Source organism: Panulirus ornatus, chromosome 2 (genome assembly GCF_036320965.1).
Source record: "Panulirus ornatus isolate Po-2019 chromosome 2, ASM3632096v1, whole genome shotgun sequence".
Classification (NCBI taxonomy): Eukaryota; Metazoa; Arthropoda; class Malacostraca; order Decapoda; family Palinuridae; genus Panulirus; species Panulirus ornatus.
In genome coordinates, this window is record NC_092225.1 from 97,306,169 (window position 1) to 97,331,448 (window position 25,280).

A 25,280-nucleotide genomic window follows, 5' to 3' on the forward strand; every position below is an offset into this window, starting at 1 on the left:
GCTGTCAGTGGATTGAATTGGGGCATGTGAAGCGTCTGGGGTAAAACCATGGAAAGCTGTGTAGGTATGTATATTTGCGTGGGTGGACGTATGTATGTACATGCATATGGGGGTGGGTTGGGCCATTTCTTTTGTCTGTTTCCTTGCGCTACCTCGCAAACGCGGGAGACAGCGACAAAAAAAAAAAAAATAAATAAATAATTCTTAATTGTGGTTTTCTTCCTTTGATTGCTCTGTCATTGGCTACAACTTCATTGCAGCCTTATATAATGACATAAAACTTTCATTAATTAGTCTGTTTTTCAGACTAATTCCATGCTATTTATTTTTGTATCTTTGTTTCTTTCACACATAGTGTCCCATGCATAATATGATAACCTTTCGTGACTGGAGCATCTTCTTTTATTACATTGCAGTACTTTTTTCCATTGTAATAAAGATAAAGAACCAAACAAGAATTTTTTCAAGTACTTGGACATTTGCTCCTGATGCTACTTGAAGATGGGAAAAGTGGAAAGGCATATTTTTCTTTTTAATGAAAGGGAAGCTGCAGTGCAGAGACGCATCAAAATATGTGAAGTTAAGAGTTACTGAAGTTGCATGCAAAACTTTGAACAAATTGCCCTGATTTTAACCCTCAAACCATGAAGCCTGTGAAATTTAGGTTTACCTCAGTAAGGAGGCTTATCAAAATACTTGCAAAAATATTTTAATTTTATTAGTTAAGAGGAAGTATCAAGTTAAGAAAGCAAAAAATCAGGCTAACTTATCGTATTTGGTGCTGTACAGACATTCAAGGTTTTTACACTCTCCAGTGATGCGCTACTGCATTATCGCTGTTGCTATAACATTGTCATTGCTTCTGTGCCCAGCAACCAACATGGTTAATATGAGTAGCTGAAATATGTATTTCACTTTGTAATAGTACCACAGTTAATACATTTAGAGGCTATGTAACATGGTACCTGATGAATGATAGGTGATTATGTTAAATGATTCTCAACATGGATGGTTTTTAGCATGTATTTACAATGTGTAATTTTCAAATGTTAATTTGTAATTTGTAATTTGATTTGGTAAACAGAGAAGAGGTAGTGAAAGCTTTGCAGAAGATGAAAGCCGGCAAGGCAGCAGGTTTGGATGGTATTGCAGTGGAATTTATTAAAAAAGGGGGTGACTGTATTGTTGACTGGTTGGTAAGGTTATTTAATGTATGTATGACTCATGGTGAGGTGCCTGAGGATTGGCGGAATGCGTGCATAGTGCCATTGTACAAAGGCAAAGGGGATAAGAGTGAGTGCTCAAATTACAGAGGTATAAGTTTGTTGAGTATTCCTGGTAAATCATATGGGAGGGTATTGATTGAGAGGGTGAAGGCATGTACAGAGCATCAGATTGGGGAAGAGCAGTGTGGTTTCAGAAGTGGTAGAGGATGTGTGGATCAGGTGTTTGCTTTGAAGAATGTATGTGAGAAATACTTAGAAAAGCAAATGGATTTGTATGTAGCATTTATGGATCTGGAGAAGGCATATGATAGAGTTGATAGAGATGCTCTGTGGAAGGTATTAAGAATATATGGTGTGGGAGGCAAGTTGTTAGAAGCAGTGAAAAGTTTTTATCGAGGATGTAAGGCATGTGTACGTGTAGGAAGAGAGGAAAGTGATTGGTTCTCAGTGAATGTAGGTTTGCGGCAGGGGTGTGTGATGTCTCCATGGTTGTTTAATTTGTTTATGGATGGGGTTGTTAGGGAGGTAAATGCAAGAGTTTTGGAAAGAGGGGCAAGTATGAAGTCTGTTGGGGATGAGAGAGCTTGGGAAGTGAGTCAGTTGTTGTTCGCTGATGATACAGCGCTGGTGGCTGATTCATGTGAGAAACTGCAGAAGCTGGTGACTGAGTTTGGTAAAGTGTGTGGAAGAAGAAAGTTAAGAGTAAATGTGAATAAGAGCAAGGTTATTAGGTACAGTAGGGTTGAGGGTCAAGTCAATTGGGAGGTGAGTTTGAATGGAGAAAAACTGGAGGAAGTGAAGTGTTTTAGATATCTGGGAGTGGATCTGGCAGCGGATGGAACCATGGAAGCGGAAGTGGATCATAGGGTGGGGGAGGGGGCAAAAATTCTTGGGGCCTTGAAGAATGTGTGGAAGTCGAGAACATTATCTCGGAAAGCAAAAATGGGTATGTTTGAAGGAATAGTGGTTCCAACAATGTTGTATGGTTGCGAGGCGTGGGCTATGGATAGAGTTGTGCGCAGTAGGATGGATGTGCTGGAAATGAGATGTTTGAGGACAATGTGTGGTGTGAGGTGGTTTGATCGAGTGAGTAACGTAAGGGTAAGAGAGATGTGTGGAAATAAAAAGAGCGTGGTTGAGAGAGCAGAAGAGGGTGTTTTGAAATTGTTTGGGCACATGGAGAGGATGAGTGAGGAAAGATTGACCAAGAGGATATATGTGTCGGAGGTGGAGGGAGCAAGGAGAAGAGGGAGACCAAATTGGAGGTGGAAAGATGGAGTGAAAAAGATTTTGTGTGATCGGGGCCTGAACATGCAGGAGGGTGAAAGGAGGGCAAGGAATAGAGTGAATTGGAGCGATGTGGTATACCGGGGTTGACATGCTGTCAGTGGATTGAATCAAGGCATGTGAAGCGTCTGGGGTAAACCATGGAAAGCTGTGTAGGTATGTATATTTGCGTGTGTGGACATATGTATATACGTGTATGGGGGGGGTTGGGCCATTTCTTTCGTCTGTTTCCTTGCACTACCTCACAAACGCGGGAGACAGTGACAAAGTATAAAAAAAAAAAAAAATTTAATTTACATAATTTTCAGATTTATATGTTGATCACAGTTCTGTACACGTTTTTGGTATACATTGCACAATGCTTCTAACCATCTACAATTATGCCTGCCATTGCTTCAAGAACATTTCACTTTTTTTTTTTCCCTCAAAATACTATCAAGATTACCTTCCTATTATCAGAGTTGCATGCAACACCCACCATAACCTAACCTAACCTACCCTTTCATTAGTGCCCTAGAGACAGTCACTGATATACCAGGCTGAGCACCCATGGTTGCATGGCAAATAGTGGAAATATTTGAACAAATTCTCTTGGGAAGGAGAGGGCTGTACCTTTTGCTTGTTATGTGGGTGACTGACAGAGCTGGATTTTTCCCAATTGCCATTTATAGTTGTTAATGCCATAAGGAATCTCTGCATACTGAAAAAGCATGCCTTTTAATTATTGGGCCACAGGAAGAGGCACCCTGGAAAAGTACAATTGCGGTAGCTATGCTTGGAATGTAAAACTGTTTGCATAAGTTAACGGGTTAATAATATTTAATCAGATAGAATTTATCTATAGAGGTCTTAAATTGATTATGAGAAGACTTTCATCCCATTTTTAGGATTTGTTAGACCCCTGAATGAGGAAGAGAATGAGACATCTACTTAGAAATGGTTTTGTATGGGCACTGCTAAACCAGTCTTTCAAGGTTCCCACTACAGGACTTGGAAGCCATAAGGATGTTTCAGTTAGCAATACTGTTTAATAATAGTCACATCTGAAAGACAGTTTTTATTAATGTAATGTTTTTGTAGATGAAATGACCGAGCAGTGCTTGGGAAACAAGTGTTTCATAGGCATGAAACACAGGTGTTCTTGTACAGAACAGTGTTTATTGACACATGTGCTTCTTATTGAAAATCTGCTGACAAGAATTATTAAAGGAAATATTTGTAATGTTACATGGTTTGCTTTAGTACCTGTTAATGATGATTACCTTCCACAGTCAGTTCAATAGCTTTATATTTGTCAGAAATTGCTTCTTAAGTGCAGGTGTTGTTTGGAAATAGAGAAGCTTTCCTGGCATATTTCGCAAAGGGCTTGGATCAGAATCGAATATGTATATGTAATTTTTTGAATCGCTGTTTGATTTTCTTTATAGTCCTTTCTTATTCTGGAAGGATGGTATTATGGATTATCAGCATTACTTATTTTCTGATATTGCACCCTGTTACAATATAGCTTTAATGATCCTAAAGCTTGCATTCTTTTAATTTAACATTTTAGTTTTCTCCATACATCCTGTCCCAGGAGTCCCTTCTGTCTTTATGTTTGGCATTTGTAGTGCTCAAGGAGCTGGAAACATCTACTGGTCAGGATCTTAGATCATAAGTGCAGTGATTTGTGTATGTCTATGTGGAGTGAGTGAAGGGCAGTTGACTAGCAAGTATGCTGTGTCTTCATTACTGTAGTTGCATTGTGGGCATGCAGGGTCTTTGGATATGTTGAAACACTGCTTGTAGTGTTCTATGGATGGGTCATGTCTGGAACATAGATGGGAAAGTATGGCTCATGTGTGTGGCTTCTGATGGGTGTATGTTTGGTAGTTTGGAATTTAAGATTGAGCTAAAAGGGTGGTTGTATACTGCTTGTTGGATATTTGAATGTGTATGTGTTGTCATTGTTATAAATGTTGGGATATGGGGATCTATGAGTAGAGGTCGGTGAAGGGTGACTTATAGATAGAAGAAAATAAGATGGATTGCGCAAAAGATGCTTGTGGCATGAGAAGAGTGGGAGGTGGGTTGATTAGAAAGGGTAGTGAGTGGTGGGATGAAGAAGTAAGAGTATTAGTGAAAGAGAAGAGAGAGGCATTTGGACGATTTTTGCAGGGAAAAAATGCAATTGAGTGGGAGATGTATAAAAGAAAGAGACAGGAGGTCAAGAGAAAGGTGCAAGAGGTGAAAAAAAGGGCAAATGAGAGTTGGGGTGAGAGAGTATCATTAAATTTTAGGGAGAATAAAAAGATGTTCTGGAAGGAGGTAAATAAAGTGCGTAAGGCAAGGGAGCAAATGGGAACTTCGGTGAAGGACGCAAGTGGGGAGGTGATAACAAGTAGTGGTGATGGGAGAAGGAGATGGAGTGAGTATTTTGAAGGTTTGTTGAATGTGTTTGATGATAGAGTGGCAAATATAGGGTGTTTTGGTCGAGGTGGTGTGCAAAGTGAGAGGGTTAGGGAAAATGATTTGGTAAACAGAGAAGAGGTAGTGAAAGCTTTGCGGAAGATGAAAGCCGGCAAGGCAGCAGGTTTGGATGGTATTGCAGTGGAATTTATTAAAAAAGGGGGTGACTGTATTGTTGACTGGTTGGTAAGGTTATTTAATGTATGTATGACTCATGGTGAGGTGCCTGAGGATTGGCGGAATGCGTGCATAGTGCCATTGTATAAAGGCAAAGGGGATAAGAGTGAGTGCTCAAATTACAGAGGTATAAGTTTGTTGAGTATTCCTGGTAAATTATATGGGAGGGTATTGATTGAGAGGGTGAAGGCATGTACAGAGCATCAGATTGGGGAAGAGCAGTGTGGTTTCAGAAGTGGTAGAGGATGTGTGGATCAGGTGTTTGCTTTGAAGAATGTATGTGAGAAATACTTAGAAAAGCAAATGGATTTGTATGTAGCATTTATGGATCTGGAGAAGGCATATGATAGAGTTGATAGAGATGCTCTGTGGAAGGTATTAAGAATATATGGTGTGGGAGGCAAGTTGTTAGAAGCAGTGAAAAGTTTTTATCGAGGATGTAAGGCATGTGTACGTGTAGGAAGAGAGGAAAGTGATTGGTTCTCAGTGAATGTAGGTTTGCGGCAGGGGTGTGTGATGTCTCCATGGTTGTTTAATTTGTTTATGGATGGGGTTGTTAGGGAGGTAAATGCAAGAGTTTTGGAAAGAGGGGCAAGTATGAAGTCTGTTGGGGATGAGAGAGCTTGGGAAGTGAGTCAGTTGTTGTTCGCTGATGATACAGCACTGGTGGCTGATTCATGTGAGAAACTGCAGAAGCTGGTGACTGAGTTTGGAAAAGTGTGTGGAAGAAGAAAGTTAAGAGTAAATGTGAATAAGAGCAAGGTTATTAGGTACAGTTGGGTTGAGGGTCAAGTCAATTGGGAGGTGAGTTTGAATGGAGAAAAACTGGAGGAAGTGAAGTGTTTTAGATATCTGGGAGTGGATCTGGCAGCGGATGGAACCATGGAAGCGGAAGTGGATCATAGGGTGGGGGAGGGGGGAAAATCCTGGGGGCCTTGAAGAATGTGTGGAAGTCGAGAACATTATCTCGGAAAGCAAAAATGGGTATGTTTGAAGGAATAGTGGTTCCAACAATGTTGTATGGTTGCGAGGCGTGGGCTATGGATAGAGTTGTGCGCAGGAGGATGGATGTGCTGGAAATGAGATGTTTGAGGACAATGTGTGGTGTGAGGTGGTTTGATCGAGTGAGTAACGTAAGGGTAAGAGAGATGTGTGGAAATAAAAAGAGCGTGGTTGAGAGAGCAGAAGAGGGTGTTTTGAAGTGGTTTGGGCACATGGAGAGGATGAGTGAGGAAAGATTGACCAAGAGGATATATGTGTCGGAGGTGGAGGGAGCAAGGAGAATAGGGAGACCAAATTGGAGGTGGAAAGATGGAGTGAAAAAGATTTTGTGTGATCGGGGCCTGAACATGCAGGAGGGTGAAAGGAGGGCAAGGAATAGAGTGAATTGGAGCGATGTGGTATACCGGGGTTGACGTGCTGTCAGTGGATTGAAGCAGGGCATGTGAAGCGTCTGGGGTAAACCATGGAAAGCTGTGTAGGTATGTATATTTGCGTGTGTGGACGTATGTATATACATGTGTATGGGGGGGGGGGTTGGGCCATTTCTTTCGTCTGTTTCCGTGCGCTACCTCGCAAATGCGGGAGACAGCGACAAAGTATAATAAAAAAAATAAAAAAAAAAATGTATGAGCCATTTATGTTTTAAGTACACTATTGTTTCATATCTCATTTTTTTATGGTAATCACACTTTTTTCAATTTTTTTTTCTAGGGAGGTATGGTAGCAAGAGCAGTATACATGAGTGGCTCTGTTACACCATCTACCATCCCTCTCATCATCACACAGGCCACGCCACACACCCGTCCAGTGCTTGTTTTGGACCAGCACCTCCAGAGTTTTTATGAGAAAGTAAGGCATTTGTTTAATTGTTCTTTTGAGGCATATAATATGGGTTAGGTTGATTGTAACATTTTGTCATGTATTTGAATGATTAGTTTTGTATAATTTGTTTGATATAATACATATTTTTTGGAGGGGGACAAGTATAATGTTCACACGAATTCATATATCACTTAGTTAATTAGTGTTTGGACTTATTCAGCTGGATTTTTAACAAGTTACTATTCTTATTTTTCTGCCGTATTATTGTTTTTCAGGTTAACACATATTGGACCACGAGACGTACCTTAGATCTAAAAGGTGTTGTTCTGGTAACTGTTGGAGGGGGTCGAAATGATATACAAGTACCTACTTCACACACCAGTACACCCCTTGCTGATATATCAACAACCACTGCTGATGCAAGTATTTTTTCCAAAGAACATCAGAAGGAGAAATGAACATTAGGCAGATTTCTGATGCTTGAATAAAAGAAAATAATGAATAATAAGAGTTGGCTTGAGTGTGGAGATTGTTTTCTGGAAGAAATGATGCAACTTCCCTGGAAGTATGGGAGTGAAATATGGTACTGCAGCACTAAGTTGGCCTGTGAAGCATAGGTGATAAAGATAGGATTGACTAGTTGACTCACTCTATCTCTCTCTCATTTATGAGTTGACTGAAATAACCAGTGCTAAACAAACATGGACAGATTTTAGAGAGAAACCATCAATGTAAAGATTGTTATTATGCTTTGTTCACTCTGATCATATATCAACCTTAAGTGTAACAGTATATGGGTATGTTTTTTTTTCACCTCTGGGGTTGAGCCCTATGAGCATCAGAGAGAATGTTTGCTCACAGGGCAAGTCAAAAGTTATACCTCCTAATTAGGGTGTATCCACCAGGACATCCCTTTCTTCATTTTGAGTAATGTCAGTGAGTTCAGATGTTCTTGTGCATAGAATCAGAAGCCATTCAGCAACCCAACCAGCTTAGCGCAAAGGTACAGGTAGCACCTTCCAACCATTATGCTGCATCACTATCTTGTTTGCATTGTTGATGTGCTGTTTATTTTTTTTATTTATTTATTTTTCATACTTGTCTACTGTTATCCTTGGGGATAGGGAAGAAAGAATACTTCTCATGTATTTTCTGCATGTTGTAAAAGGCAGCTAACAGGAGAGGGAGCAGGGGGCTGGAAATCCTCCCCTCCAGTTTTTACGTTTCTAAAAGAAGAATCTGAAAAGGGGGCCAAGTGAGGATTTTCCCTCTTAGGCTCATTCCTCTGTTCTCAACGCCACCTTGCTAACGTGGGAAATGGCGAATATGTATATAAAAAACTTTTCTGTCATGTCCTGTATTAGTGCTAGGAACAAGAAAGGCTGCATTCTCTCGCATTCATTCTCTGTCATGTGCAGTTCATTGAAACCAGTTCCTGATCCTCAACTAGACTAGACCTCTCCAAAGTATCCCCCTGCCATTTCATGTGCCCTTGATATAATGAAAAGATAACAGTTTATTGGATTTAGGCTGCCAGTCAGCTGAAAATACACAGTTGAGGTGTTACAAATATTACAGAATTGGGAGGTTGTGTTAGTTGATAGTTAACTAATCACATAAGAGCTCAAGACTATTTTCAGTCCGTTGATGTCACCCCATGTGTACCACGTCATTCCAGTTCACTATATTCAATGCATGCCTTTCACCTTTCTGCATGTCCTGACCCTGATCTCTCAAGATCTTTTTCACTTCAACCTTCCATCTCCCATTTGGTCTCCCTCATCTCCTTGTCCCTTTCTTCTGACGTTAATCCTTTCTGTCAACCTCCCCAACACATTCTCTCTTTATGTCCAAATCACTTTAGTACACCCTTTTCAGCTTTGTAAACCACATTCTTTTTAGTACCATACTTATTTCCTCACACTACATATTCTCCTCAGACATTTGATTTCCAACACCCCCACCCTTTTCTGCACATCCTTATCTATAACCCAAGCCTAGCATCCATATAATATTGTTAGGACCGCTATACCTTCAAACATGACCATTTCACCCTCCCAGATAGTGACCTCTCTCTTGACTAATTCCATAATGCTCTAAGAGCTTTTGCCCCTCTCACCCACATCAGTTCTGTTTCTCTGGTCCTTTTACTGATATGTCAACTCCCAATAAGTGTTAGATATCTTTTAAAGGAAGCCAAAGTATATAATTCTATGTATATAGTTAGAGTTTTACATGTTTTTTGTGCTAGAAATTACTAAATAACCTTTTTTTTGTGTTGAAGGCTCCAGTCATGGACAAAAGCTCACATCAAGGCTGGGCCTTAATTGAAATATAGAGAATTTTGAAATGGAAAAAGAAAAGACTAGGGAAAGTACGAATTTTTGTGAAAGTGAAAGACTTGTCTTTTGAAATGTGCTAGGTCATAGTTATTGGGAAAGATGTGAGAAGGTAGAGAGTTCCAAAGCTTCGAGGTGTATGGAAAGAAGCATGTATCAGAATGGCCCACCCTTGAGTTGCCAATGACCACACAATAATCATGTGATGCAGCAGCTTGCTTTGTATTGCATGGTGTAGTTAGTGTTGGGGGCACACAAGCAGCCAGCTCTCTGGATCAAAAACCAAAGTAATACCTATAGAAGAGAAAAGTGAACCAACGTATTGGCATAGGGCAAGGGGGTCAAGTTTAGAAGTTAGCCTGGGACACTTCATAAGTTGGACTGCTTTTGATTCAGTTCTGTCAGTTGAGGATACAAAGCTAGAACAACCCCCAATGTGAGAACAGTACTCCATACAAGGATGAGTCAATCCCTTGTATGAATGTAGGAACTGTTCAGAAGAATAGAAGTTTTGACATCTAAACAGGTCACCCAGTTTCTTAGAGGCAGACTTAGCTATTCCTGTTTTATTGCTTTGCAAAGTTCAATAAATCAAACCAGTCAGATAAGTTTATGCATTGTTCTTTTCATTTTATGTTTACTTTTTTTTTGAGTTTCTGATGCTTCTTGCTAAGGCAGTAAGTTTGAGCATTTATGAAATAAGAAATAATTGTTTGTTTTTGGAACTGCAGCTTAATAGGATTCATTTTTCAAAATGATATTGTCATTAGACCTTTGTTTTCATTAATTGGTCAGTGTATCTGGAGATACATGTGTTGTGGTGGAGATAGTTTGTGTGTGAAATTAAGATTTATTTGTCCTGTGTAACTAATGTTTTGAATCCTGTACATACAGAGGCATATTGTTTTGCAGTGTCATGAGATGTTGAGACAATTGGTCACTAGTTTGAAAAGTTAATTTCTTGTTAGTACATTTTTCCAAATGAGTGTGTTCATGTGATTTGCATTTTTGTTAAGATAACTTTGTGAGTCACTTGAAATTTTCATGCCTTATCTAGTGAAATGATGAGACACTTGGGATTTGAATTGGAGGATGTCTGCTCAAGGGGAATTTGTTACAGGACTTGGAACCTTAGCTCACATTGTTGGCTTAGTGCAAAGGATATTGGGCAAGTCACTCTGCAACTTTAGTTTCCATCTTAAACTCAATGGTAGCCTGAGTTTACGTGTAGGTCTGGCAAAAATGGAACTTAGGCTTACATTGTAGCTAGAGTTCAGTAATAGTTTGTGACCTGACTGAAATAGAACTTCAGCTTTAATTTTGGCTTTGCTGCAATGGAACCTTGACTAAGAAGCTATGAAGCTCAATTGGACTCAAAGCAAACTTTAGTTTCTTTTTAAAACTCATTGGTAGCCTTGATTTATATTGTAGGTCTGCCTAAGACAGAACTTTAGCTTTTGTTCCAAGGGTGCAGCAAAACTTTGGTTAAGCAGCTTAGGAATGCTCTTTGGGACAAACAAAAACATGATTGCCATTTCAAATTAAACCGTAGTTTGAGTTTATGCTGGAGATCTGCTTGGAATAGAACCTTATCTTTTTTTTTACTAAGCTTCAGAGAACCCATAACCAAGAAGCTTTTAAATCCCTTTGGGACCCACATGGAACTATAATTTATATTATGAGTTAATTTCACTGAAATCTTGTCCATGGGATTTTCCCTCAGGATCCATAAGGAACCTTCATTTTTAGTTGCTAGGTTGCAGCTGAACCATGGTCAAGAATCCTTGGAACCTTTTTTCAGATCTTTGTTGTTTCATTTAATATTTTCATTGTTTTGTTTTTCATTTAATCTTTTCACTGTTATGACCTTGTGTCCCCTCTCCATTGCAGAAAATTTTGAAAAGATGAAGAGAGAAATATCAGTATCTTGATCATAGTATTGATTGAGATATTTCCTGAATTAGGAGATTAATCATGTATCTGCATTTTGTTAGCCAAAGCAGGCTAGGAGATACATAACAGACTATGAATAGCTTTAGGTCAGGGATCTTCAGTATAATATATTTCACTATCATGGCAGACTCTTTCTTCTCTTACCTTTTGGATCTGATCAGTAACCATCATGAGAAAGCTCAGAAGTTCATCCAAAATAAGTTTTCCATATCATCAGGGGTATTTTTCAGTGTTGCGGAAGCATGACATTTTTGTATGCTGTGCTTAAACGATGACATCATAATGAACTCCAACTAGCAGAGGTGATAGATTTATAAAACTATTTATGAGAGCAGTACATGGATGGATGTGATATTTCTTTTATACTTTTATGAAAGTTTGTGTAGTGTCAGCTGGGATCCATACCAAAATCAAAGAAATTCCTTCTCCAACAGTCTGTCAAGTTAAGCTTTGTTGAATTTTATTCCTTGCTCCAAAACAACCTTTAGATTCCTTAAGGTGACTTTTATTCATAGTCTGCATTTAAGAAGGAAATGCAGGAAATAATCCATATCTGTGCTTAGGAAGGCAAAATAACCAGAACTTTTGCCATCTTCCATTCTTTGAGTCCTAACAATTGAGAACATTTACACCTGTAAAGTTTGATATGATTTTACAGTTGACAGAAGGTGTGAAGATGACTGGGAGATGAGGCAAAGATTTTTAAAAGCAGCCCAAGAAAGAATCTTTAATTCATCCTAAGACATGGTTTATAGGATGATTTTCTTTAACAGGCCCTGGGAATTCTTGGAGGTATAAGGCATTAGAATTGTTACTACAATGCAAGGTATCTTGAAGGGAAGAGATACAGTTTCAAAGTAGTTTTTTTCAAGCTAACTAGTCCAGATGTGTCAAAATATGGATCTTTCAGATGCTAAATGAAAGTGTGTTATGGTGATGGATGATTTACCCAGAACTGTTTCAGAAATTGAGATAAAATTTGACAGATATTTAATGACTATAATGGAGCAATGACAAACAAAATTGTTGTAGGAGAGCTGTGGTACGTGTTGTATATAATGTCGTTTTCCTATTCCTTCTGTTCTTTTTATCCTTTTGGGAAGATCAGTTTTAGAGTTCTTGTAGGAACAAGCCTGAGGCACACACTTTAGCAGGTTGAGAATGATTTTCTAATATTGGACTGGAGATGGCAGCAGCGCCTGTGTGACATTGACATCATAGGCCTTGGGAGGTTACTGTATGGTTGATGGGTCTCTGTGAATGAACCATAGCCTCCTTTACAGATATTGCAGTCACTGAAAGAGTGAAATTTTGGTAGGTACATCCTGTTTAGGAATGAAATTGTCTAGACCCACACTCTCCCCTGTGCGCAGTTACACCCTCTAATGCTTATCTGGCTTTACCTGTTGTTTTTTTTTTTTATGTACATTTCTCTGCTTACTGCTGAATGTTGACTAATTTGAGTGAGTCACCACCTGTGCAGAAAAGTGGCTATGCCGTAATTGAGTGTATCCTCATATGTTCTGAGTTGACTTAGTCGTGACACTGAGTACCAGCAACACTTCTCCACTAAGATGCCTTTTAAGTTAGATTATTATTGACTCTATTAAACCACAAGGAAAGAGAAAATTCTGTATATGTGCACAATAGGTGAACATGTACTGTGAGCAGCTTAAATAACTTGGAGTCATTGCTTTCTCAGTTATCAAATTAAGCAATCCAGCCATCTTCATGGTGTAGCTGTGTTTATCATGAGATATGCGACCCTAATACAAGATGGAAAGAGCCTCTTCATTTGACAAAGCAGGTTATCTGTGATTATCATAATTGTATGTAAGTTCTTTTTGTTACTTCTTTGTGTTTAAAAATTGATTAACCAAATGCAAAATTGTGATATTAAAGATTAGGATACATTCTTATCCATGTGGGAATGTAATTTTTTTGTTCACAGGTACCAACCTGTTGGTTGACAGCAGACCATCAGGCAATTGTTTGGTGCAGACAGCTGGTGCTAGCTATTATTCGAGCATTATTTGATTCCATCGATCCAGATACCCTCAGTCTTACTGACAATAGGCAGCTTATTGTTGATGTTTTTGACTATCATCTTTCAAAGGTTTGTTTGATGTATATTTGTACTTTTTCTTTTTTTTTGTATAATTACATCTTTTAGCACCTGTAACTCAGCATAACTGTTTAACTGAAGTTGAGGATCTGTTTGATATAATACAGTACAACTGCAATGTAACTTTTGATGGTATCCCATAAGTAGATACACTACAGTGTCTTTGTGAATTCCAGCTTTTTGTACTTTTTTCATTCTGGTTGCTACATTTATCATTTTCCTTCAGATTCATGGGCATTAGGAATGGGATTTTGTTTAAACATGCAGATGATTGGTGCAAAATTATGCATGAGAGCAACAAGTATGTATGTTCACGTATATTTACAGTCAAGTTTGATCTCAATTTTGCCCAAACTTTATATTCTTTGATCATAGCTGTAGACCCAGACACTCATGAGTTGTGATGACTATTATATGTAACCTTATCTTTCTACCTCAGGATCTCCTTCATTAAGACATTATATGAAACATTAAAAAAGCCTGCCTAAGGATTTCTTTCTTTGGGGCTCCCACAGCACTCAGGAAGCCAGCCATAACCACTGGGCTGGATCACAGGTCAAGAAATGTAGTGATGTTGTGCATTTGTTTTTGTGTGTTGAGCAGAGGACAAATGAGGGAGTAAGTTTTTCTAAGTATTTCTCACATGCATTCTTCAAAGCAAAAACCTGATCCACACACCTTCTACCACTTCTGAAACCACACTTCTCTTCCCCAATCTGATGCTCTGTACCCCCTCAATCATTACCCTCCCATATAATTTCCCAGGAATACTCAACAAACTTATACCTCTGTAATTTGAACACTCACCTTTATCCTGTTTGTTTTTGTACACTGGCACTATACATGCATTCTGCCAATCCTCAGGCTTTTCGCCATGAACCATACATACATTGAATATCCTTACCAACCAGTCAACAACACAGTTACCCCCTTCTTTGAATATTTCCAAGGCAATACCATCTAAATCCTGCCTCATTGCCAGCTTTTATCTTCCACAAAGCTTTCATTACCTCTTCTCTGTTTACCAAACCATTCTCCCTGACCTTCTCACTTCGCACACCACCTCGACCAAAACACCCTATATCTGCCACTTTATCCTCAAACACATTCAGCAAACCTTCAAAATACTCACTCCATCTCCTTCTCGCATCACCACTACTTGTTATAACCTCCCCATTTGCCCCCTTCACCGATGTTCCCGTTTGTTATCATGACTTACACACTTTGTGTACCTCCTTCCAAAACATCTTATTCTCTCTAAAATTTAGTGATACTCTCTCACCCCAACTCTCATTTGCCCTCTTTTTCACCTCTTGCAGCTTTCTACTGACTTTCTACCTCTTTCTTTTATAGTATTTATTTTTGTTTATTTTGCTTTGTCGCTGTCTCCCGCGTTTGCGAGGTAGTGCAAGGAAACAGACGAAAGAATGGCCCAACTCAAGCACATACACATGTATATACATACATGTCCACACATGCAAATATACATACCTATGCATCTCAATGTACACATATATTCACACACAGACATATACACATGTACATAATTCATACTGTCTGCCCTTATTTATTCCCATCGCCACCCCGCCACACATGGAATAACAACCCCCTTTCCCCCTCATGTGTGCGAGGTAGTGCTAGGAAAAGACAACAAAGGCCCCATTCGTTCACACTCAGTCTCTAGCTGTCATGTAATAATGCACCGAAACCACAGCTCCCTTTCCACATCCAGGCCCCACAGAACTTTCCATGGTTTACCCCAGACGCTTCACATGCCCTGGTTCAATCCATTGACAGCACGTTGACCCTGGTATACCACATAGTTCCAATTCACTCTATTCTTTGCACGCCTTTCACCTTCCTGCATGTTCAGGCCCCGATCACTCAAAATCTTTTTCACTCCATCATTCCACCTCCAATTTGGTCTCCCACTTCTCCTCATTCCCTCCACCTCTGACACATATATCCTCTTGGCCAATCTTTCCTCACTCATTCTCTCCATGTGACCAAACCATTTCAAAACACCGTCTTTTGCTCTCTCAACCACACTCTTTATTTCCACACATCTTTTATAGTATTATTATTATTATTATTGCCATTGTTATTACCGAGGACAGCATGTGGTGTGTGGAAGGGACGATGCTGTAAGAGAGAGGTGTGGTAGTAAGCTGAGGAGGTTGTGCTGGAATGGTTTAGATGAATGGAGAGGATGAGTGAAGAGAGGTCATACTGCACACATCAACTCTTGAGCTATCATGTATGATATAATGATCCGCAGCCTACCATCCACGGCCAGGCTTTACAAAATACTCCTTGGTTGACCTTGCCTGCGTCATATATTGTGGTTCATGCTGCCTTATATACCACCTTGACCCAATTCAATCTATCCCTTACACACTTCTTTCCCTCTTGGATGTTAATGCCATGATATTTTATGTATTATATAATATACGTAATCCAATAACGCTCTCTGGCCATCTCTCCTACTTACATAAGTATACTTATGTATATCTCGCTTTTTAAACCAGGTATTCCCAATCATCAGTCCTTTTTCAGCACATAAATCTACAAGCTCTTCACCATTTCCATTTACAACACTGAACACCCCATGTATACCAATTATTCACTCAACTGCCACATTACTCACCTTTGCATTCAAATCACCCATCACTATAACCCGGTCTCGTGCATCAAAACCACTAACACACTCATTCAGCTGCTCCCAAAACACTTGCCTCTCATGATCTTTCTTCTCATGCCCAGGTGCATATGCACCAATAATCACCCACCTCTCTCCATCAACTTTCAGTTTTACCCATATTAATCGAGAATTTACTTTCTTACATTCTATCACATACTCCCACAACTCCTGTTTCAGGAGTATTGCTACTCCTTCCCTTGCTCTTGTCCTCTCACTAACCCCTGACTTTACTCCCCAGACATTCCCAAACCACTCTTCCCCTTTACCCTTGAGCTTCGTTTCACTCAGAGCCAAAACATCCAGGTTCCTTTCCTGAAACAGGCGTGCGAAAGAGAGACTTTTGGATGTTAATGTGCTGAGAGGTGCAACTGGAGGGATGTCTGATCATTATCTTGTGGAGGCTAAGGTGAAGATTTGTATGGGTTTTTAGAAAAGAAGAGTGAATGTTGGGGTGAAGAGGGTGGTGAGAGTAAGTGAGGTTGGGAAGGAGACCTGTGTGAGGAAGTACCAGGAGAGACTGAGTACAGAATGGAAAAAGGTGAGAACAATGGAAGTAAGGGGAGTGGGGGAGGAATGGGATGTATTTAGGGAATCAGTGATGGATTGCGCAAAAGATGCTTGTGGCATGAGAAGAGTGGGAGGTGGGTTGATTAGAAAGGGTAGTGAGTGGTGGGATGAAGAAGTAAAAGTATTAGTGAAAGAGAAGAGAGAGGCATTTGGACGATTTTTGCAGGGAAAAAATGCAATTGAGTGGGAGATGTATAAAAGAAAGAGACAGGAGGTCAAGAGAAAGGTGCAAGAGGTGAAAAAAAGGGCAAATGAGAGTTGGGGTGAGAGAGTATCATTAAATTTTAGAGAGAATAAAAAGATGTTCTGGAAGGAGGTAAATAAAGTGCGTAAGACAAGGGAGCAAATGGGAACTTCAGTGAAGGGCGCAAATGGGGAGGTGATAACAAGTAGTGGTGATGTGAGAAGGAGATGGAGTGAGTATTTTGAAGGTTTGTTGAATGTGTTTGATGATAGAGTGGCAGATATCGGGTGTTTTGGTCGAGGTGGTGTGCAAAGTGAGAGGGTTAGGGAAAATGATTTGGTAAACAGAGAAGAGGTAGTGAAAGCTTTGCGGAAGATGAAAGCCGGCAAGGCAGCAGGTTTGGATGGTATTGCAGTGGAATTTATTAAAAAAGGGGGTGACTGTATTGTGGACTGGTTGGTAAGGTTATTTAATGTATGTATGACTCATGGTGAGGTGCCTGAGGATTGGCGGAATGCGTGCATAGTGCCATTGTACAAAGGCAAAGGGGATAAGAGTGAGTGCTCAAATTACAGAGGTATAAGTTTGCTGAGTATTCCTGGTAAATTATATGGGAGGGTATTGATTGAGAGGGTGAAGGCATGTACAGAGCATCAGATCGGGGAAGAGCAGTGTGGTTTCAGAAGTGGTAGAGGATGTGTGGATCAGGTGTATGCTTTGAAGAATGTATGTGAGAAATACTTAGAAAAGCAAATGGATTTGTATGTAGCATTTATGGATCTGGAGAAGGCATATGATAGAGTTGATAGAGATGCTCTGTGGAAGGTATTAAGAATATATGGTGTGGGAGGAAAGTTGTTAGAAGCAGTGAAAAGTTTTTATCGAGGATGTAAGGCATGTGTACGTGTAGGAAGAGAGGAAAGTGATTGGTTCTTAGTGAATGTAGGTTTGCGGCAGGGGTGTGTGATGTCTCCATGGTTGTTTAATTTGTTTATGGATGGGGTTGTTAGGGAGGTAAATGCAAGAGTTTTGGAAAGAGGGGCAAGTATGAAGTCTGTTAGGGATGAGAGAGCTTGGGAAGTGAGTCAGTTGTTGTTCGCTGATGATACAGCGCTGGTGGCTGATTCATGTGAGAAACTGCAGAAGCTGGTGACTGAGTTTGGTAAAGTGTGTGGAAGAAGAAAGTTAAGAGTAAATGTGAATAAGAGCAAGGTTATTAGGTACAGTAGGGTTGAGGGTCAAGTCAATTGGGAGGTGAGTTTGAATGGAGAAAAACTGGAGGAAGTGAAGTGTTTTAGATATCTGGGAGTGGATCTGGCAGCGGATGGAACCATGGAAGCGGAAGTGGATCATAGGGTGGGGGAGGGGGCGAAAATTCAGGGGGCTTTGAAGAATGTGTGGAAGTCGAGAACATTATCTCGGAAAGCAAAAATGGGTATGTTTGAAGGAATAGTGGTTCCAACAATGTTGTATGGTTGCGAGGCGTGGGCTATGGATAGAGTTGTGCGCAGGAGGATGGATGTGCTGGAAATGAGATGTTTGAGGACGTGTGGTGTGAGGTGGTTTGATCGAGTGAGTAACGTAAGGGTAAGAGAGATGTGTGGAAATAAAAAGAGCATGGTTGAGAGAGCAGAAGAGGGTGTTTTGAAGTGGTTTGGGCACATGGAGAGAATGAGTGAGGAAAGATTGACCAAGAGGATATATGTGTCAGAGGTGGAGGGAACGAGGAGAAGAGGGAGACCAAATTGGAGGTGGAAAGATGGAGTGAAAAAGATTTTGTGTGATCGGGGCCTGAACATGCAGGAGGGTGAAAGGAGGGCAAGAAATAGAATGAATTGGAGCGATGTGGTATACAGGGGCTGACGTGCTGTCAGTGGATTGAATCAAGGCATGTGAAGCGTCTGGGGTAAACCATGGAAAGCTGTGTAGGTATGTATATTTGCGTGTGTGGACGTATGTATATACATGTGTATGGGGGGGTTGGGCCATTTCTTTCGTCTATAATATACGTGATTGGTGAATTACAGATGTAATTTTTTTATGATCTTATGCTTGTTCTCTTCTTCAGCCATTCATTTCATAGTTTTGTGATCTAAATGCCTCATTTCAGAGGATTACAGGGAAACGCTACAGAAAAGCTGTATACCCTGGTACAGTAGAGTTTGATAAAGATGCAGAGTGGAGTGAGCTGATCAAGCGCCAGTATACCCATACAGCCAAAATAACTAAACGTAAAACCTACCTTATGATACCCCTAAATCCTGGCCATCATTTGTACCATAAGGCGACCATAGTTGCAAAGAACCTGGATAGTAAGAATTGGATTATGGCTTGTAAAGCCAATGTCATGCATAAAGGGATGCAGATATGGTAAGATTAATTTTTACAGTTCATTGTTAACTTAAATATTAGGTTTGATTTTTAATGTTACCCATGGTAACCTGGATAATAAAAATTGGATTATGGCTTGTAAAACTAATATCATGGATAAGAGGATGCAGATATGGTAAGGTTTTTACAGTTCGTTGTTAACTTGAATATTAGATTTTTATTTTTAAGGTTACCTATGGGAGATTTACTGTGAGAACAGTGAAGGTATTGCTCTTTCTTTTCACTGTTGGATTTTCTTTTATTATTTTCCTTTTTCCTCAGTCTCTGGTCACACTGAGTGAGTGCCACACATTTTCAAACTCCAGAAGATCCTTTCATATATTTTTTCTGTCACATGAGAAAAGTGTGGGTGACACATGAACAGTTCATTTACTCTTTTGTGAAATGCCACACATTTTAACTTATTTTATATAGATTATATGTTGCTTCGGCATTTCTTTCTATTCTTCTTGCCAACAAGTCCACACTGAGATCTTTTGGATAATTTTAATTGTAAAGGAATAAAATGAACTATCTTAGGTAATGTTGTCAGAACACAGGATAAATCACTAGTTTATACATGTCTTTGTACATAGAGGCCGTCTCATTGTCTAGAGCAATTTTTTCAAGTTATATACCTGTTATTGAATGTATAAGCTCCTTTTGTCGAAGACAAAAACTCCATCCCTCCCTTCCTTATGTATTTTCACTCATGGTCAGCATTGGAATTCGGTTGATTTGCTAGTAGGCCAATGTTGATGTGGAGTATATCTTATTGTTGGACTAAGCTTAGACTTGGCAGGGTCTACCCCTTTCCACACTTCCCATTATGGTGGATCTAGGATATCAAATTGAAGCACTGTATCATGGTTTTATCCCTTAGAGATATCTGTGCTGCATGCAGAATGTTCAAATCGGTTATTTTAGTGCTTTTCATACACAGTTGTCTTGGAATTTTGAGGTTTTTGATCGAGTGGTAATGCTTTTGAGGCATTGTTAACATTTTTCATTAAATGTCTATTTTTTTTCTTGCTTTAAAGGAGTCCATCCTGTCTTTGCTGCTGGATCAGAGAGATAGGGGTCTTGGGTGATAATGATCTGTGTATCTATCTATCTTTCTGTCCATCTGTCTTACAAGTCTTTGGTGACTTATAAACATATGTAGTAGCTGAAAGAACATTTATTCTTCTACAGTGTTATAAAAATTATTGAAAATGCATTGAAATAGATTATTATATAGATAAAGTTAATCAAATACTATGTATCTACCATACTCCAGTAAAAAAAAAGTGAATGTTGTGTAGGAAAATTTAATGTGATTTACCACTGATTCAGTAATGAAAAATAAACGGAGAATAGTGTTAGCAAGATATTTTATATGATTTACAAGTTACTATTGAGCATCTCAGACATGTCATGGTGTTTCTCCTCATAGTTTGACCGGAGAGAATATGTCCAACAAAGCGAAGAAGATGGTAGGCAAAGTGAAGACTGTAGAGCTTGATATGGTATCCCTTGGTGCTGCAGGTCACACCCATATCATTGTCAGCATTCCATCTACAGATGAAAGGGTTTGTGATTGATGTTTCAGTTAAAGGAGAGACTTTTTGCTAATTTGATAGTTATTGGTGCTGAGCACTTGAACAATACCTGTAACAAATCATTAGCACTACCTGAAACTCATGGGAGGCCTTTATATAAGGATACTGATAATTGATTACCAATGACAAGATTTTGCCAAAATGCTTGGGTTTGCATGTAGCACTAACCTTACATCTGGCTTGATGAATAAGACTTCCTTTCTACTGACACATGCATTTCATAATTACCTGTTATGGTTTCATCTGGGACTGATTTTAACTGCATGGCAAGTCTTTTTTTAGAATTCTCTGTAGATGTTCCTTGTATGTTTCTTATTTCTTGTGGTAGTGGAATTAACAGTCATTCTAGCTTCCTGGCTAGGCTCATACATTCTCCTTAACCACTGATGTTACCACCTTCGTAGTGGGTGAGGGTACATGGGACTGAATCAGTTGCTTTTTGGAGGTGATAGTGTTCTGGTAGCAGACACTAGAAACTCAAGAAGCTAGAGTTTGGGAGTATGTTTAGAAGGAGTAAATTAAATGTGATCCAAGATAAGGTATAGAGGTGCAGCAGGGAGATGAAACTGGATGGTTTGAGTGTGAGTTTGAATAGGGAATGGACATGGCAGCTGATTGAACCATGGAAGCTGAAATGAATAACAGAATGGAAGAGGCAGCTGAAGTCCTGAGTGCATTAAGGAGCATGTGGAATTATAGTTCATTGTCTGTAAGGGCAAAGGTGGGGCATGTTTGGAGGTATAGTAGACTTCACAGTGTATGGATTTGAGTTGGGTCTTGAATGCAAAAGAAAGGAAGAGGGTGATGTGCTGGAAGTAAAATAGCTAAATATGGTATTATCTATGAGGCAAATTCATCATTTAAGAAATAGTATTGTCAGAGAGAGGTATGGAAGTGGGTGCATTGTGATTGAGAGGGTTGATTAGGGTGTATTGAAATGGTTTGTACACATGGAGAGGATTAATGAAGAGAGAGAGAGTTAGAGTGAGGATCTGTGTCAGAATGATGATGGTAAACTGAGGAGAATGTAGAGGGTGAGAGGTATACTATGAGGATGATCAGTATGGCACATGGGGCTAAATACTGTCTGTGAGCCTAACAAGGGCATATGAAGAATCAATTAAACCATAGAGTAGTCAGTGGGCTGTGGATGATAGTCTTTTCCTCTGGGGTGGATGAGTGGATGAGTGTAAATAAGGTCATTTTTCATTTGTTCCTGACATTTCCTCACTAAAATGGGGAAAAGTAGGTACATATGAGAAGTATCACAGACAAGAAAGATAGATAGATTATTCCTGGGGATAGGGGAGAAAGAATACTTTCCACGTATTCTCTGCTCGTCAAAGAATTCAAGGTTACTGAAAGGGGTGGGAATTGGGGGCTGGAAATCCTCCTCTCCAGATTTTACTTTTCCAAAAGAAGTAATAGAGAAGGGAGCCAAGTGAGGATTTTGTCTCTAAGGCTTAGTCCTTAGCTTAGCTTTATGAATAGATAGATAGATAGCGAGATAGCATAGCATTTCGATAGGTAGATAGATTGATAGATAACCTAGTTGTTTTGGTATAGAAAATGTTATGTTTGAGGGTGAATTACATTTCATAATCCATTTTGCAGGTTGAAGTTGCCATAGATGTGCACAGTGAGAATGGGCGTCAAAGATCAGTGCATGTTCCAGCTTTTATTCGTTCTTTTACACCAACTCTAATTGTGGATACCACTCCACAGAAAGCTCTTTCATATAATGTGACTCTTGATGGCTTACAAGAGATGTGGCAGTCTTTTAGGTTTATCCTGCGACCTCGCTCACAGTGTGCAGCAAAGAATGTGACTATGGCTCGATTATACATACCTTGGGCTCAGAAGGTATCTTACATACAGAATAGGTAAGTCTTAATTTTTCTTGTTAGATCTTGAAGCTGTATGTGTGTGTGTTTTTTCCTTTAGAAATAATACTGTTATTGTGGCCTTGATGAGTGAGTTGATATAACTTGGGAACAAAATGAAAGCTACACAGTTGTATGCAGATGATGCTTTTCCTTTTACTAATATATTGGAGTTGGATACAATTGTAGATTGCTTTGATGTGTAGGAAGAGCATGCCGAGAGTGGATGTAAGGAAGATATGACTTAAGTTTTGAGAAGTACAATATGAGTTTGAATAGTAGAAAAGCAGTTGTTGATTAGTGATGGTATTTAGTAGTGAAGTTTTGACTGGATGTTATTGGGAAAGATGATTGAAAGAGAAAGGTCTTGCAAGGTAGGAAAATTAGCATTGCACTTATAGCTTTGGTTAATGGAAAGAATTTAGATGTAGAATACGTAAGAAGCTTGCCTGAATGGATACTTTTCTCCAGCTTTGATGTGCTATTGTGAAACGTACTTGACACAGGTCAGCACAGGCAAAAGATAAGAGAAGGAAATACAGCTCACTTGCATAGAGCTAGACCTTAGGAGGGATGGTTTATGCTGTGAGAGAATTTATTTGAGTTTGAGGTATTTTGATTAGTAACACTGGAATAGAGTGAATTGGATTGATGTGGTATACCGGGGTTGATGTGCTCTCAGTGGATTGAATCAGGGCATGTAAAGCGTCTGGGGTAAACCATGGAAAGTAGTGTGGGGCCTGGATGTGGAAAGGGAGCTGTGGTTTCGGGCATTATTGCATGACAGCTGGAGACTGAGTGTGAACGAATGGGGCCTTTGTTATCCTTTCCTGGCGCTACCTCGCACACATGAGGGGGGAGGGGGATGGTATTCCATGTGTGGCGAGGTGGTGATGGGAATGAATAAAGGCAGGCAGTGTGAATTGTGTGCATGGGTATATATGTATGTGTCTGTGTGTGTATATATATATGTGTACATTGAGATGTATGGGTGCGTATGTTTGCGTGTGTGGATGTGTGTGTATATACATGTGTATGGGGGTGGGTTGGGCCATTTCTTTCTTCTGTTTCCTTGCGCTAACTCGCAAATGCGGGAGACAGCGACAAAGCAAAATAAATAAATAAATAAAACACTGGTTGGCATACTTTTTTGGTTGCAGTAGAAGTGTTATTTTTATGGAGATGGTGTAAGTGAAGAGTCACATCTCACTTGACAAATTGTCTTTAATGTTGTGTGTGTATTTTGTTTGAGTGATCTGAGAGACTGTATGCACTTCCTCTCTTCTATGGAGTTAGTTAACATTAATGCAATAGATTGTGTGAATAGATCTCTAATCTATGGTGTTTAAATGTTGTGGACTCACCATGTCATAGATCTTTTTATGCTGTGATAAATATGCCTCTGATGCATAATTGATTTTTCCAGTGGGCCAGGGATATCGTACAATGCTGAACTTGACATCCCTCCTCTTGATGGCAATTCTTCTGCTAGTATTCAGTTTATTCTTAATCCTGAGTGTACCTACTCCATCCTGTAAGTATTGATTTGTTGAATTGAGCCCATTAATGTTTTATGTGTTTAATTATGAAATAATCTTGCCACCAAATGAATACGAGGAATATGCAGATGAATTGGAATTTGAGTTGGTGACAATTTCCTCATATTGAAATTGTAAGCTAGTTCAGATTTATACTTAAAGAAAACTGTAAGGTTTCTAGCTTGGTTTTATGTTTAATGTAAAGTAATTTTCCTTGTTCATCAATTACTAAGTTGGTTTTTAAAGCATTTTGAAAATATCTTTGTATACCCCATAATGACATCTTAAGTCTCATTTAATGGTTGTAGGCTTGTACTTACAAATACATTTGTAGTGTGTGGCTTTTTTATTTTATTTTTTAATGTAGGTTATTATGAGTATTTATTTTAAAAGCTCAGATTCTTACTAATGAATTTTTTTAATGGCAAGTAGTTCTAATTGCATAAGAAATCTTAGGTGTTAGTCAGACACCAACTGGGGAGGCAGTATTGCTTGGGTGTTAGGACTAGTGACAGCAGCACAGTGTGCCAGCACTGCAGTTGTTATATTTTCCTACCCTAGCTTGATGTTGCTGCTTTCCTTTTTCCTCCATAAACACCGATTGCTGGAACTTGGTGCACAAACACAAACCTTCTTTCTATCATTTGCTTAACACTTGGCTGTACTTAGCTCATGATTTTTTTTTTTATCCTATACCATAGGTTTTCTTTATCCTTGGGAATAAGGTACTGAGCAAATGCCCTCAAATCTGTGTGCCATAAGAGGTGGCTAGTAGGGGTGGGAACTTGGGGGCTAGAAACCCTTCCCCTCCAGAGAACAGAAACGAGGAGTGCTCATCCTCCTCAAAGACTCAGGTTGGGATGACAGAATATGCATGGATGTAACCAGGATGATGCAGGTAGTAGATGGTAGGCAGCCACCGACCAGGAAGGTATATTACCAGTGCTACCCACCTGGATAATGGAAGGGTTAGTTACAGTTGCATATTGAGCCAGCACTTCAGTGATTGTCAAGTTCTACTCCTTTGACCCAGGTAGCTGTCTTTTCTTTCAGCTTC

The 25,280-nt window shown here is 39.5% G+C and overlaps 1 protein-coding gene across 3 annotated transcripts in view; it reads left to right on the plus strand.

Moving 5' to 3' along the window:
- The window catches only part of PGAP1 (GPI inositol-deacylase), a 67,627-nt gene that overhangs the window by 16,189 nt on the left and 26,158 nt on the right, over positions 1 to 25,280 (plus strand). For all 3 annotated transcript variants that reach the window (XM_071680528.1, XM_071680518.1, XM_071680509.1), the window contains 7 exons: positions 6,852 to 6,989; positions 7,238 to 7,381; positions 13,206 to 13,370; positions 18,942 to 19,201; positions 20,637 to 20,772; positions 22,417 to 22,685; positions 24,112 to 24,219. In XM_071680528.1, the coding sequence (XP_071536629.1) occupies positions 6,852 to 6,989; positions 7,238 to 7,381; positions 13,206 to 13,370; positions 18,942 to 19,201; positions 20,637 to 20,772; positions 22,417 to 22,685; positions 24,112 to 24,219 (1,220 nt within the window). The remainder of the gene's footprint in view (positions 1 to 6,851; positions 6,990 to 7,237; positions 7,382 to 13,205; positions 13,371 to 18,941; positions 19,202 to 20,636; positions 20,773 to 22,416; positions 22,686 to 24,111; positions 24,220 to 25,280) is intronic.